The sequence below is a fragment of the Ictidomys tridecemlineatus genome, chromosome 12 (assembly GCF_052094955.1).
Source record: "Ictidomys tridecemlineatus isolate mIctTri1 chromosome 12, mIctTri1.hap1, whole genome shotgun sequence".
In the NCBI taxonomy this organism is placed as follows: domain Eukaryota; kingdom Metazoa; phylum Chordata; class Mammalia; order Rodentia; family Sciuridae; genus Ictidomys; species Ictidomys tridecemlineatus.
This window is the reverse complement of record NC_135488.1, coordinates 59,244,631-59,261,119: the sequence shown is the minus strand read 5'-3', so window position 1 is coordinate 59,261,119 and position 16,489 is coordinate 59,244,631. Positions and strand designations below refer to the sequence as shown.

At 38.2% G+C, this 16,489-nt stretch overlaps 1 protein-coding gene across 3 annotated transcripts in view; it reads right to left on the bottom strand.

The window, feature by feature from the left end:
* The window catches only part of M1ap (meiosis 1 associated protein), a 96,590-nt gene that overhangs the window by 10,808 nt on the left and 69,293 nt on the right, over positions 1-16,489 (bottom strand). The window contains exons 5-8 of one of the 3 annotated variants that reach the window (XM_040271024.2): positions 13,472-13,645; positions 8,660-8,822; positions 7,834-7,975; positions 1,627-5,358 (exon numbers count right to left, since the gene is read on the bottom strand). In XM_040271024.2, coding sequence (XP_040126958.1) covers positions 5,182-5,358; positions 7,834-7,975; positions 8,660-8,822; positions 13,472-13,645 — 656 coding nt within the window. In that variant the 3' untranslated portion in view covers positions 1,627-5,181. Of the gene's footprint in view, positions 1-1,626; positions 5,359-7,833; positions 7,976-8,659; positions 8,823-13,471; positions 13,646-16,489 lie in introns of those variants that run through there. The other 2 variants (XM_005329387.5, XM_078028966.1) reach the window with 2 other exon arrangements.

The following is a 16,489-nucleotide window of genomic DNA, read 5'->3' as shown; positions in this document are numbered from 1 at the left end:
ATCAATGATTATATTAATAGAATTATACATTACATTAATAGAATTAAAGATAACAACTACATAATCAGCCAGAAAAAGCAGAAAAAGCTTTTGATAAAAACAAATACTCTGTCATGATAAAAACACTCAACAAACTAGGAACATAACAGAACTTCCTTAATCTGATAAAAGCCTTAATGAAAAACTCCAGCTAACTTCACATGTAGTGGTGAAAGATAGAATGCTTTGTCCCTAAGAGCAGAATAAGACAATGATGCCTGCTCCTGCCACTTCTACACAACAATGGTACTGGAGGTGTGCTGAATACCAGAGAGCCATTTCCTACCTTTCTGACTGTGTTAGGCCACTTTGATTCTAGGTATAACCCTAGGAGGAAAAACAACCATGAAGATACTGACTGTGTCAATAACCTGGTACTTGGAAAATAATATTTTCTAAATTTAATTTAAAAGAACATAGTAATATGATATTTCTCATGTCATGGCACAAATTCATACTGTTATCAGTGTTATGAAGGTTAAATGTGGCAAGAGCTACACTGGTGGGGAAGGACAAAATAAGTGGGGGCAGGGTAAGTTGGGGACAGAAAGTCTTGAAAGGGAAGGTATTTAAGCAGAATCTGGAAAAAAGGAGTAGATCTTTGTTAGGTGGTGACGCAACCTTGCATGTAGTGGTGAAAGATGGAATGCAGGGGGACTCGAACATTATGAAGACACTGAATAAACTAGGAATATAATGGGACTTGCTCAACCTGATAAAAGCCTCTATAAAAAACTCACAGCTAACCTTGTATGTAGTGGTGAAAGACAGAATGTTTTGCCCCCAAGAGCAGGAACAAGACAAAGATGCCTATTCTCGCCACTTAAAACAACTATACTGGAGGTGTGCTGAATGGAGGTGTGGAGGTATGAAACAATTTAGCTTATCTGAGTAACATTTAGTAATTTATTAATGTGGCTGAAATGGAGAATGGAAGGGGCATGGTGAAAGATGAAATAAGAAAAATAGACAGAAGTGGGTCACCGGGAGCCTACTGATCCCATGAGGTGCTATCCTCACACCCATTTTCCATGCATGCTACCTTCTACACTCATTTACTCATTCTGTCCATTTTTTTTAATGGTGCTTGACCTGCCATCACCCTGCTTTTGGCTTGGAGTCTAGGGCTTGACTCTTTGCCTATTCAGCCAAGGACTTTCCATTTTTCCACCTATTTGCAGCCCAACCAGCCCATTGCCTGTGTACTCAGACTCCTGCTGGACACATCCTGGCTGGAGTCCTGTCACTTCTGTGGCCAATTAGGGCAGACATGGCCTGGAAAGCTCTGGAATGTGTCTCTAGGGACTCTGACATTTTAAGTAGGAAACTGAAAGACCTAGGTGGTATTTTCATTTCTTTTTCTAGTTCACACAGACATGACTTTGTAAGAGAAATGAGGATGTGGAAAGTGAGTCACTAGCTACATAACTGGGACTATACAGTGGGCTTTGGTAATTAAAATGTTATTTTCCTGGCAATAGATAGATTTCATCTCATAAAGACTTGGAAAAATTTTAGTTATTTTTATATTTATTCTTAACACATTACACAAAACAAGTATGTTAGTTTAGAAAAATGTCATATTACTATGTTCTTTTAAAAAGCACAAAAGGACACAAATAATTAAGGAGATTATGCAAAAGAAAAATAAGGGTAGAGCAATAATAGAGCTAAGATTAGATAAACTCTCAGAAATACAAATAACCCATTTTTGCTATAAGGATCCTCACAGCTTTTCCTGACAGAAAGTCTTAAAGAAGTTGTCTTATGGATTCTTATTGAGTAGTGCATATGTTTCAGACCTCTCCTGCAATCAGTATAATAACTTTCATGTGGCTACAGAGTGGCTTAGAATTTGGGACCTGGAGCTAGACTTTCTAGGTTCAATCCTAGCTGCACTCTTTCAGCTTCAGATTCCTTATCTATAAAACAGGGATAAGAATTCCTACCTTTTAGGATGGTTGTGGGCATAAATGAAAAGTTGTAAAGTGTTTAGAACTGTATCTGGCATATAGTAAACACTATAGAGTATTACATTTTAAAAATTAAAAATAAATTTAATAATTATCAGTCAATGTCTATTCAATTTTGTTAAATTTAATTGAACATTTCTAAGATATAGATCTATAAAAGTACCAAAGAATGCTATCAAAACACATGGCTCTCTTATGGTCTGAATTAATCTAAGAGTGAAATTTATGGGAATGGTAGACAACATCTATCTTTTAAAAATACTGAGTAAAGCTCATCTTCTGAGGAAATTGAAGTAAAATATTCAAGTAAAGTAAAAATAATCTCTGAGGAAGACAGAAAGATAATAATTTTCAAATAAAATCAGGGAGTGGAAATAATGGTTAAGACTGCAGTTGACTGAAGCTCATAACTAGAAAAGTTACACAACTTTTGATGAGGCCTCATGGGTTGGCATTAATCACTAGGATTCAATTATTGAAATATGGACTCGGTTCAGAAGAAAGATTGGAGGAAAAGACAGCATTGAATAAATTTATACTTATAGGGAAATCCAGGAGCCTGAAAATGAAAACATAATGGAACCAGCCAACTGGCTAAGCACAAATTAGAAAATGTATTATATGTCTAGTCAGATGGCAAAGGGGGAATAAATAAGCATTTAATAAGCATCTACTTCTGTGTCTGGGTTGGAATGGCCAATGGGAAACAGGTTCTTCTGCTTAGAACAAGTAGAAAAACTGCATAATTTACAGGACAATTTGTTCGAGGGCAGTGAGAAGTTGCTGTGGCAATGAGGATTAGAGGTAAACTCAGTTTCTAGAAAGGGAGAAATCCAGACAGAAGAGGGAATTATTACAGCTCCTTTTACTTTGAGGGTATGTGTTGATTCTGGGTTGGCGAGGGTGGTGGTGGTGCTAGTGGGGCTCAGGAATCTAGGATTTCTGACTCATGAAGCACTTGTAAGGAACAGAGAAACCAGTAAATCTTTTGGTGGAGACCTAGTGGTAGGGAGGAATGGGACTCAAGCTAAATTTCCACTCAGTACATTTTCATAGGGTTGTATATGTCAGGAGGCAAAAACATTTAAGGAGAAAACCTCTAAAAAACAGTGTTTTAGCAGTTTTGGAAGGCAGTGATTAGATTCAAGGTAGGGGATATACACAGTATACTAGGCTTTCACTTGAGAACTCTGAAAGGCCATGACTAAAATGAGACCATGAGTACAGCCTAGCCTTGACTCAGCACAGTTCCTGAGTAGAGTAGGATGATCAGCTGCCACTTTATCTGCCAGGGGCAGGGAAGGGTGAGCCCTTACTAGAGGAAGCCTGTACCAACTAGAGACTCTACAATTTTGTTTGATTATTTATTTGTTTACTTACTTATAGTATTGGGGATTGAACTCAGAGGCGCTCTATCACTGAGATATAAACCTAGTTTTTTCTTTCTCTCTCTTTTTTTTTCAATTCTGAGACGGGGTTTCACTAAGTTGCTCAGGCTGGTCTTGCACTTTTGATCTTCCTATCTCAGCCTTCTGAGTAGCTAGAATTATAGGCATGTGCCACTGCATGTGGCTCTACAGTTTATTTATTGACTGTTCATCTTTCACTAAAATATTGTCAAATATGCTGAAAATCAGTAAAATATATCTAAAAACCAAAAGAAAAAAGAAACAATAAGAACAAATCCACTTGACTCTGGTATTGGGGTTAGCTGAGAACTTCAAAATGCCTATGATTAGTATGTTAAAGAAAACAGGTAAAAATATGAAGAATTTCTCTAGAGAATTAGACTCTGCCCCCAAGTCCCCATTAAAAGTCTAATTAATTGCTGGGAGTGGTGGCACACACCTGTAATCCCAGTGGCTCTGGGGACTGAGGAAGGAGGATTACAAAAGCCAGCCTCAGCAATTTAGCAAGGCCCCAAGCAACTCAATGAGACCCTGTCTTAAAATTAAAAAAGGGGGGCTGGGGATGTGGCTCAAGTGGTGGCCCGCTCGCCTGGCATTCGTGCGGCCCGGGTTTGATCCTCAGCACCACATACCAACAAGGATGTTGTGTCCGCCAAAAAAAAACTAAATAAATAAATTCTCTCTCTCTCTAAAAAAAAAAAAATAAATAAAAAAGGGATGGGGATGTGGCTCAATGGTTAAGTGCCTCTGGGTTCAATCTCTGGTACTGAAAAAAAAAAAAAAGGAGGGGCTGGGATTTTGGCTAGGCGGTAGAGCGCTCGCTCACCTAGCATGGGTGGGACCCTGGTTCGATCCTTAGCACCACATAAAAATAAAGGCATTTTGTTGTGTCCATCTGCACCTAAAAAAATAAATATTTTTTTTAAAAAGGAACTGTGGACATGTGGATATAGCTCAGGGGCAGAGTGCCCCTGTGTTCAATTCCTAGTAGTGAAAACAAACAAACAAAAAACATGCCAATTAATATGGTACCAATGTACCAGGCAAATTAGAAGAGGGAGAGATTGGGTAGGGAAGTCAGTTAGGAATTTACTGAAGAAGTCTTGCTGAGAACAGCCAGGGAACAGACAAGAAAGGGCAGTTACACCTCAGTGTTACAATGTGACTTAGTGGTGAAATGGGTGTAAAGGGGGAGATGGCTGAAAGTGACTGAGGTTTCAAGCCTGGGTGACTAGACAATGGTGGTGCTGCTATTAACAGAAAGACAGAAGTTAGAATGAGAAGTTAGGTGGAAGGGAAACTCATAGTGAGAAAGAGAAGGCAAGAGAGGAGCTGACTTAACATCAAATCTTAAAAGAACATATGAAAAAAGTGTAAGAAAGAATATAAGAGGAAGGATAAAACTAAGGAAGTGTGGTAAACTTGTGACAACAGGGTGAGGGAGGCTAAAACTCGTAAGTCTGTCACAATGTGAATTGTGGTTGAATGAATAAGCTGAAACTTGTGAAAAATTCTTCTCTCTGTAACATACTGCTGTGCAGGAATTTTGCTGCTTGGAGATGTTATGTAGAAAGCAATAAGGAAGAGCCATTTCAATACTGTTTTTCTTCTCTTTTCTACACTAGGAGAGTGGTCTTTAATTTGGTGATGGAATAAACAGAGCTGAGAGAACAATGGCACAAAATGAGTGAAAAGTGATTATGAGTGCCTAGACACTTTAAAAGTGACTTCAAGCCCAGTGAAATATAGAACCGTGGGGGTTAAGTGAAGGGAGGATTAGCCTCAGTGTTGTAGTTTGTACTTATCTGTGTATACACAGGGAAGTTTAAAGCGTGGGCTTTGTAGTCAAATAGAACTAGGTTCAAATTCTGACTTGGCCACTTTGGTAGCTGTGTGATGATTGGTAAATCTCTTGGTCTCTTTACAGCTTTCTCCATCTGTAAAAATAAGGACAACAATCTTTACCACACATAGTATGGTACTATAAGGATTAAATGAGGTAAAGCATACAGAACACTTGGTTAAGTGCCTATATTTATTAAGTACTGCAAAAAAATGGGTATCTATTAGTCATGGGTCAATCATATACTTGTGTGTTTGCATGACAGAGGATTGATAAAGATAAGGTCTTTTCATCCCTAGGGCAGTGCCTGGCACATAGTGGTCAGTAAATATTGTTAAACAAAACAAACAAACAAACAAATAAACACAGATGTTTAATTAACCCCGAGGTTAATTGCAGGGAGACTTTGATCTTGTGTATGTAAGCCAGGATGGAAGTGAATACTTTTTCCCATCCTTACTTTTAATGGCTACATAATATTTCATTGCTTGGCCAATTATAGATCCTATAATATTTCTCCTATTTATATTTAATCACTTATATATTTAGGACATTTAGGTTGTTACCATTTTTTTACCATGATAAATAACATGGAGATGAACATCCTGTACACACATCTTTGCCCCTTCTTCTGATTATTTTCTTTGGATACCTTACCAGTAAAAGTGCTGAAGGGTATAATTTTCTATAAAATTTATATTCACTGTAGCAGTGTGTTAAAATGCCAATGTATGTTTAAAATATTATATACTATAAAAATGTATTGAGGAAGCTGGGGGTATAGCTCAGTGGTAGAACACTTGTTAGCATGTGTGAGGCTCTGGGTTTGATCACCAGCACCAACACACACACACACACACACACACACACACACACACACACACACACTGTAATGAAGACACATGTGAGAAATTCTCCTAAGTGATGTATCTTCTCTAGGATTCTGAGGAATTGGGTGGAGTAAATAGTAAACTGAGGACTGAGGATATAGCTCTGTTGATAGAGTGCTTGCCTCACATGTACAAGGCCCTGGGCTCAATCCCCAGCACCACACACACACACACACAAAGTAAACTGAGCTGTTGGACACTGACAATCAGAACTGGTCTGCTGTCTCTGCTCTGCAAAGACAGGAGGTGGGTGTTCTTCAGATAGGAAACAGGAACTCAGTGGGTGGACCCTAAAAGGGAGTTTGGGCTTTGAAACAGGAAAAGAAGTTGGCTTCTGATAGAGAGACTCAAGGCCGTGCTGTCCTGATCAACTACTTTCTACTATTCAAATCCTCATTCTTTTCTGTCTTTGGATTCTATTTGCAGTTATTTTATCTTGATATCTAAGTATTCCATTTTGTGTGTGTGTGTGTGTGTGTGTGTGTTTATTTCCATTTCAGGGAGTGACAAACCTCTAATTGTTCAAGTCAGAAATCAAGGAGTTATTTATTACTTACTCTTCCTCACTCCCAACATTCAATCCTACACTAAGTTCTGATATTTCTATTTCTCTATTTGTTTACTTTTCTCATCTTGACTTCCAATATTCTAGTCCAAGCCACAATGTTCTCTACCTTATTTTCTTGTTTCCATTCTTGCTTCTGCTAGTTTTTAGTTCTAATTTCTGTCCAAGTAATATTTTAAAGTTTTAGAGAGCTGATATAATTTCTCATGATTTCTTTCTCTGCTTAAACTCCAAAGTCTTTAATTTAGTCTAAAGTTTTGCATGATTTGACCCTGCTTGCTTCTTCAACCCCACCTATTGCCTTTCTCTCCCTCCTTTATGTTTTAGTCACAATGGCTCCCCCTCATCCTCCAGCCCCAGCTCTTCATAGTGCTGGGGATGAAACCCAGGACTTTGCACTGAGTAACTCTACCACTGAGTTACTTCCACAGTTTCTTTCTTTTTTGGTTGCATAATGGGTTTTCCATTCTTAATCCTTCCTTTAGCACTTTCCAGTCTTCAAGTAGCCACACCTTCCTTTCCTTGCCTTGAGTGTTCTTCCTACCACATTTCACCTGGCTAATTTCCATTCATCTTGAAGATCTCAGTTTAAATGTTACTGCCACAGATAGGCTCTCTTATAGCAGCTTATTCTTTTCCTTTATAAGCTTCTCACAATTAAAACTTTATTTATCTCTTCTATTAGAGAATAAGTTTCTTGAGGAAAAGAAAATGTCTATTTTGTCTTCATTAAATATATATCTATGGCTTAGCACAGAATCTGGTACAGACCAAGGGATGTTCATTTAAATGAACTATAATGTTTAGCAGCACAGTGTTAGGAAGGAAGTAGGTTTTAAAATATATTACTGTGGAAAATTCTCTGCCATTTAAATGGTAAGCTTGTAAAATAAGGGATTTTGAACTTTAGTATTATATAACTAAATTCAGGAATTATTCTCTATAGCATACAGTCAACAAAGGCAAATAATATTTATTCCAAGTATCAGAGTATTTCCAACTTCCCTCCCTGTCTTCTTGAAGGTTGAAGCAGGTCTAGATTAGGAAAGGATTTGTGGCGATTTTTCAGAGGCTGGTACTTGTCTTCTTTCTCACCTGTGGACAGAATACTCACCAGAAGGCTGTGACACAAAGCATGAAAATGCTGCTGATTTGTCTCCAGCTCATCCCAGTCCAGCTGCCAACAGCTTGTGGGTCTGAGGATGAAGGGGAGTCCATATGTCAATGACTCGCAGAGTCCGCTAGATTTTAGAGCCCTGGAAAGAGATGATGGCAGAGAGAGACTATTCAGTGATATCTAGAACTTCTACCCAGATACACTTAAATCCAGCATAAGTCTAAGACCCCATTGTGAAACCTTTTAGATTAGGATCCATGAATTATTCAGTTTTATATGGCCAGTACCTAGCGTGGCATCTTGCATACAGAAGATTCTCAAAGCTCAGGAATCTGTGCATGGGATCTGTGGAACTAGGAAATAGTAAAAGTGGCCTTTGCCATCATTGTTCATTCTGCCTTAGAATTTCTAATACTTAGAGAAATGGGAGGGGTAGGGATAGAGTCTGTGTGCCATTTGCTCCTTGAAAATTGAATTTCTATTCTGATGTCTAAATATAGTAGCCATTCAATGAACATTCACTGACAATTAAACACCTTTCTAGTGATCATGCTTTTCCTGTGTTCAGGGACTTTCTGGATTTCCAGTTCTCATAAAGACCTCAAAGTGTTCTGCAGCAGCGCTTCTTTCACCACCTCCTCTTTTCCCATGATGTGTTGAGTAGCCTGACCTTGGTTTCTCATGCCAAACTTGTATCAGCTACCTTGGAATTGTTTCTTGCCTGTCTGACACTTGAAAATGTAGTTTAAATCTCTGGACTTCTTAGGTATGGAACCAGTAATAATAGCATTTTCATAGATTAGGGAGATTCCTTGGACCATACTTGATTACTTGGAGTTTGTAACAAGAGGCTGAGGACTGGGAAGCCATCTGGTAGAGCGTGCTGAGGTCTCCTTTGGGGTCATCCATTCTGGAGGCACCGTCAGCTGTACCAGGGAGCAGAGATGGGCTGAGAAGTCGCTCTTGGAGATCACATTTCAGGCACACTATAGTAAAATTGGCATTGGAGGAGAGACTGTGGGTCACAAGTTACTTTGGGCTATGTCATTAAAAGAACATCTGCCACCCATTTCACTTCTACCAGGCAAAGGAGGGATGGAAGGAAGCAGGAGAGTGGGAAGAGGAAATCATGATTGGTTTGGGAAGGTAAAGCAGGTGCAAAATAGAAACAGTATTTCTATTGCTTTACATGATAGTTAACACATTTTCTGAATCTGACATGATTTTTACTTGTTTTACTTCTAGGTGGGCTGAGCAACTGTCTCACAGCAAGAGATCTGGCTTGTAATCCAGTCTGAGAGAAATTTGTGTCCTCTGTGGAGCAGGCAGCTGATGCCAAACATGCAGGGGCCTTTTGGCAATCACAGAAGGAAATTTTGTCTTTGCTGCTTCCTTGTGGCTAAGATTTGGCAAGATTGCAGGCCAGAAGAAGGAAGAGCAGGAAAGCAGAAGTCAGGCAGTCAAATGACTGCTACTATTTCTCTGTGGGCTCTTCTAGGGACATTCAGGGATATGGAAGGAATAAGTTTTTGAAATAGCTTGTTTTTAATTTTTCAAAGAAACCTGATTATTGGACTTTAGGCCCTGGAGCATCACTCGAACCAGCATCAGACAAGAGTTCTGAGGAGGGATGAGACTGGGTATGAGCTATTTATCTAGATATTACACTCTTTGTCTGTATTTTGCTTCTGCTCCAGCAGTTATATCCTCATGTTATAGGGTTCAGTATTCCATTGCATTAGGCTTGAATCCTTGATATTAAAAAGTTTTCAATAGAACATACCTGAGTTGAATATTGACAACTACAAATCTACAAATGTTGAGTACTTGTGAGAAGGCTGGTAGTTGACAGGAATTGTGAAATGACTAGTGAGGTAAAAACAAAAGTAGAAATAATATGGAAAAAAACAGTGGCAATATAAATGTCAGGTTCAGCTGGTAATCAACTTATACGTGGAATCCCTTTATCTCTCATGCCATTGGACTGAAACATAACAGCTTGTGTTCACTGGATCCTGAACCCAGTGAATAAGACATAGATATTAATTCTGGGTGAGCTGTCTCTTGGCCGGGTATCTCCTAGAGCACAGAAAGTCAGTTGGAGGGACTTTTCCTAGGATTTCAGCTCCCCTCATTTCCTCTGTGCTTGACTTCTCCACTTCTAGTCCCTCGTATTTAGTACTGGGCAGCTGTGTTCATCTAGCTAAAGTTTTTAATGATGGTTGCAATGAAAATCACCTAGAGAAATCTGCCCTGCCCTGTCCCGTACTGGGGATTGAATCCAGGGGTACTTTACCACTGAACTACATTTCCACCCACTTTTCTAAAAAAATATTTTTAAAATTGTAGATGGATATATAATATTTATTTATTTATATGTGGTGCTGAGGATTGAACCCAGTGCCTCACACATGTGAGGGAAGCACTTTACCACTGAGCTACAGCCCCAGTCCCTTTTTCCACCTACTTTTTATCTTAAGACAGGGTCTTACTATGTTGCTGAGGCTGTCCTTAAACTTGTGATCCTCCTGCCTCAGCCTCCTGAGTAGCTGGGATTACAGATGTGCACCACTGTGCCTAATTTCAAGAGAACTTCTGAAAAATACTGATGTCTGGGTCTAAACCAGATCAATTAAATCATGATCTCTGGGGATGAAGCCCAGATGTATGTATTTTTATAAAGTTTCGTAGTGGTTCTCATTTATTTATTTATTTGTTTTTTAGTTGTAGTTGGACACAATATCTTTATTTATTTATTTTTTTATGTGGTGCTGAGGATAGAACCCAGGGCCTCTTACATGCTAGGTGAGCACTCTACCGCTGAGCCACAATCCCAGCCCAGTGGTTCTTTTTTTTGGAGGGGTACTAGGATTGAAACCAAGGTACTTAACCACTGAGCAACATCCCTAGTGCTTTTTTATATTTTATTTTGAGATAGAGTCTCACTAAGTTGCCTCATGAGCCACTGGGATTACAGGCATGCACCACCATGCCCTGCCCTCATGTGGTTCTTATTGCAGCTAGGGCTGAGGACTACACAGACTGGAAAAACTGTTTAGCAGGGCTTAGATCTAGATGCAGGCATGCTTCTCACCACCCAGAGCTGAGGTGCAGAGGTGGCAAAGTCCATACTGGAGAACAGGAAAAGACATTAATCTGTGACTGCCTGCATGCTCTGTTTGCCAGAGTAAGATCTCTAAGTGAAGCTCCTAGAGATGAGTTCTGCATTCCTCCTAAGAGCCTACAGTAGGAGAGTTCACAGTTTTTGTTTTGTTTGCTTCATTTATTATTTTTTGTAGTAAGACACATGTCCACAACTCCATATGTGAGGCAATGCTTTTAGTTTAAAAAATAATAGCTGAGTACAGTATGATCTTTATTGTGGTTGTTTATAATTTCAGTCAGATCACATCACCCTAGAGGAAGCCTAATTTCCCCTAACCTCATTCCAACTGTGTCTGAACATCTGGGCTCCAAGGATGATGTCCCCAGTACACCAACTGACTGAAGTCTTGGTCTAAGTACTTTAAGATTTGAAGATTCTGAAACATGATTACAGATGGATATAAACATTATGACTCTGACTCTGGAGTTGAAAGCATTGGAAAAAGGGTGTGGGGGAAGCCACAGAAATTCTGATTAGCATTATAGGCAGATGTCACATAACAGTGGAGGAAAGATTGGTTGTAGTAGGGTCCCCACCCTCCTATTGAGAAAAGTGAACCTCTAGCTCCTTTATTCAGAGTTGTCTAGCATGGGGCAGGTTAGTGATGGATAAAGGCTTGGGGTTTGGAGGCAGACAGATATGCATTTTGATTATCTGGGCTGCAAGTGGTCAGATGTATGAAATACAGATTTTGATCCTAAGGGTAAAGAATGGGCCCTGGAATTGTCTAGCTTCAAATGGTGGCTCTGCTATTAATTTTTCTATACACCCATGGAAAAGTATTTAATTTCTTTGTCTCAGCTTTCTCATGTATAAAACAGGGATAATATTGTACTTAATTGATTTGAAGACATATTTCCCCCCTCACACTATCTCTATATCTGTCTTACAATTGCCATTGGCCAGACAGACATTCTTAGCACTTACTACTCTAATCTAAAAGAACTCTCTCAATAAAGATAAAATAATACTTCTAAGTAACAAGGAAACACTGTTTCATGTTTAATTGGCATGTTTTCTTTCTTACTGGTACATAAAATAGTGATGTATCTTCTAATCAATAGCATCTTAGATTCAATGACATATGGTAATAGTACCTGCTTCATTACATCATTATAAACATGAAAAGGGATAATTCAAAGAAACAAGTCACCATACTGCTTGGCAGAGAAAGAAAATTCAATAATGTTAATTATAAACTAGCTTCTGTATAAAGTCACTAGCTACCTGGAGGGAAGCAGAGTTCTAATGACTATCCCTAGCAAGAAAAGGTCTTGGGAAATCATAAATTTTACTTAATTATACCTCCAAAAGGCTCTTCCCTATCCTGAAGCAACAATGGTCAGAGCAGAGTTCTATTATAGATGAAGAAAAGAGAACAAATATAAAACTCAAATATACTGCTAATGGTCAAGAAAGAACCCTCAGAGAAGATAGAAACCCCAGTGTATCATTTCAGAGCCTGTGAGAAGGGCTCCAGGAAACATCACATCCCACTTAACCTTCAACCCTCAGTGATGTCTGTAGCCACTACCAATGTTCTATTCAATCCACTTTATCCTTTCCCTTAGAAGCTGGTCCCTAAGCAATTGGCTTTCCCAAGCTCAGAGTGACAGTATTGATTGCAGGCCCTGCTAACTTAGTCCCTGAGCCAACCTTCAAAGGGATCGGGAGAATAGAAATGGCCTCATTTACTATCTAGTTAAGTACCAAGATCAGCCAGAACAATATGCAGAACCTTGATGGCATGCCTGGAACATAGGATTGATCTCTTAGTTTCAATTATTGCCCAAACTGCCTTGGGAACATGGTCTGTGAACACTAGTTGTTCTCCCTAGGGCTTGCCTTTGGAGTTGCTTTAGTTTTCTCAATTTTGTACCTGCCTAGAGAGATTTCTATTTAATATTGGCTCTTTTCCTCTTACCATAGATCCTGTGGATATTGAGGTATCAAATGACTCAAATTATAGTGCCAATAATGTTTGCCACATTAAAAATGAGAATACTGAGAAAATATATGATTGTGTTCTTATGTAGTGTAGCCAATGACCTATCATTGAGGTATCTAAGGTTTTGCTCCTAAACTAATTGGCTCTTACTATCTGGGCTTAATTAGGTCTAGCTTTTTAACTGTGTTACTTTTTTTTTTTTTAAAGAGAGAGAGAGAATTTTAATATTTATTTTTTAGTTTTTTTGGTGGACACAACATCTTTGTTTGTATGTGGTGCTGAGGATCGAACCTGGGCCACAAGCATGCCAGGTGAGCGTGCTACCGCTTGAGCCACATCCCCAGCCCTAACTGTGTTACTTTTAAAAAGTTTTCTTCTTAATCTTTGTGCTAACACTGGACAGCCTCATCCAATCTCTAAGCCTCAACTATTCTGTATTCTGATGATTCACTGAACTATAGTCCTAATCCTAGATAAGACTATTTATAACCTATATAATATATCTTTGGTGGGTTGTGTACTTGGATTATCCCTGGCACTGGAAATGTTGCTGAAACACTGTGAAGGAAGAAGGAGATGGATGTGTTCTTGGTCTGTTCCACTGTTATGCAGCCAGGCTTTGAAGAAAAATTCCATGCTGATAACATCGTTGTCTATAATCTGAAGTTCAATGTCAGTTCCCAGGATAGAACTCTCTGCAGAAGACAGGGAAATAAATAGTGGTTAAAGTGTTAATTTTTAGATTATAAAATCTGAAAATATAAAATTCAAATGTACCTATCTTTTGACCCATTCATTGCATTTCTAGATATCTAACCTAAATATTCTTAGTACACAAAGAGATATATGCGAAGATGTTCAGGGTATCATTGTGGTCATAACAAATAATCAAAACCCCAAACAGGAGGCAATTCCAGTGTCCATCAATAGGGAAAGCTTAAATAAATCATGGTACACTTAAACTATGGAGTATTATGCAGCTGTTAACAATGTAAAACTAAATGTACTGACACGGAAAGCTAGTAAATAAATAAAGTGAATAAATGAAGTTTTTGTATAACAGATATGATTCAATTTGTACAAACATAAAACCATCTGCCTAAGTACATACATATGTATGTACTTGTAAGGTGCACTTTACAAAGATCTAGAAGGCTATCATCAAATTGTTAACAGTAGATAGGGAGGGGAAGTGGGGCAGGGCTCTGAGATATGTTCCCTTTTTACTATTCGTACTTCTACATTTGTTAATTTTATTGTAGTTGTGAATTTCTTGTGTCTAACAATATTTTAGAATATAAAAAGGAGAGAAATTATACAGAAATGTAAGTTAAATAGTTAATAAGGGGGATTTTGACTTTATGCTATTATTTTATAGTGAAAATATAATTATTACTTCTGTCATAAGAACAAATTTTAAAAAATTAAAAAAAGAGAAAAATATGAACCACTGGGCTATGGCAAAAAGGGATTGGCCTGGTGATTTGAACGAGTGATGCTGGGTAGTGGGGTAATGAGGTTTTGTGGTGTACTTCTAGCTTCAGGCAACACTATCTCTGGCATTGGTGTCTGGGTTTGCAGATAAAGAATGTTAGTGAAATCCAAATATAAGGTGATGGAGGAAACAAAGACAGAGGAAATGAGGCAAGAACTGGAAGAAACTGAAGAGGATCCTGACTTCCTTGACTTCATCCTGAGGGACTCTCTGAAATACTTTTATAAAAGGCCTAAGAAAAACCAGTTGCTCTAATGAATTAACTTCTGTGTAAGCTGGAATCCAAGGGAGAAGGCTGGTTTATTTCTAGAACGACATTCCTGAGGATAAGTAGGTAGTGGTGACAGACTCCACAGGGAACAAAGGGACTTTAGTCCAACATGTTGGTTTCAACACAGGAGAGGAGTGGAAAGAGTTAGATGACTTCATGTATTTAATGCCTTATCCTGTGGCTCAAGGCGGGTACCAAATGCATTTTTCTGTGACCAGAGGATTAAAACTGCCCTCTTCCATGGATAATTATGGGGATTCATCAGTTAACTAATTATTTCATTCATTTCATCAGACATAAATGACATTTTTTGCCCTTAGGAATTTATAAAGCAACATTATTATTGACCATTTCTCCCCAAAGTCTCATCTGTACCATTATTATGTTTTAGGTTAGTATAATGATAAATATAAAGACACTGCCAAACATTCCTTGTAAATAAAGAGAAGCATCCTTAAAAAAATAATGTGAATATTATTTTGTCACTGGCAAAATAAAAAGTAATTTAATTTTTCCAAGGTTGTTGCCTGGACTTTGACTTGGGCAACAAGGATGGAAATGACTTAGTGGCTTCTCTTCAGTGAGGTAAAGTAGTTACTAAAGCACACAGGGCATTTAGTTTTCTTTATAGAACTAAAGAAATGGAATTAAGAAAAGGAGCTCTGGAAGTAGAGAGGATAAAATTACTTAGAGTTCAAATGATAAAATTTTGGAGAAGAAAAAATAAGTGTAAAGGGTAGAAGATTAGAAACTCCTACTATGGGTGATATAGTAGGGAAAATACAGTTGTAAGTTATTAAGAATCTGGAAATAAGAAAAATAGGGGTTTCCTCAGATAGTTAAACTATAAAATTGACACAGAATGGTCAGGTCAATGAAAACCAGGTCCTCTAAGAAGGTAGGATGTCTTATTGACCTGAGCAAGACTTGGCATAGCCTTATTGATGGTATTGGCATATCCAGAGGATGAATGTGTCTACTGGAAGGGGAAGGATCTGGTCCGAAATGAGCACAGAGAATTGCTTTTGCTATTCTGGGTCTTTTATTTTTCCAGATGAATTTCATGATTGCTTTATTTCTACAAGAAATGCCTTTGGGATTTTGATTGGCATTGCATTAAACATATAGAGAACTTTTGGTAATATCACCATTTTGATGATGTTAGTTTTGCCTATCCATGAACAGGGTATATTTTTCCATCTTCTAAGATCTTCTTCTATTTCTCTCTTTAGGGTTCTGTAGTTTTCATTGTATAAATCTTTTTTTTTTTTTTTATTGTTGGTCGTTCAAAACTTTACACAGTTCTTAATACATCATCTTTCACAGTTTGATTCAAGTGGGTTATGAACTCCCAACTTTACCCCGTATACAGATTGCTGTTTCACATCAGTTACCCTTCCATTGATTGACATATTGCCTTTCTAGTGTCTGATGTATTCTGCTGTCTGTCCTATTCTCTACTATCCCCCCTCCCCTCCCCTCCCCTCCCCTCCCCTTTTCTCATCCATGTTTAATGTAAATCTTCTTCTCAAGCTCTTCGTCCTTACCCTGTCCTTGTTTACTCCCCTTATATCAAAGGGGTCATTTGGTATTTGTTTTTTAACGATTGACTAGCTTCACTTAGCATAATCTGCTCTAATGCCATCCATTTCCCCATTGTATAAATCTTTCACCTCTTTTGTTAGGTTGATTCCCAAGTATTTTACTTTTTTTCAGGATATTGTGAATGGGGTGGTTGTCCTCATTTTCATTTCAGAAGATTTGTCACTGATG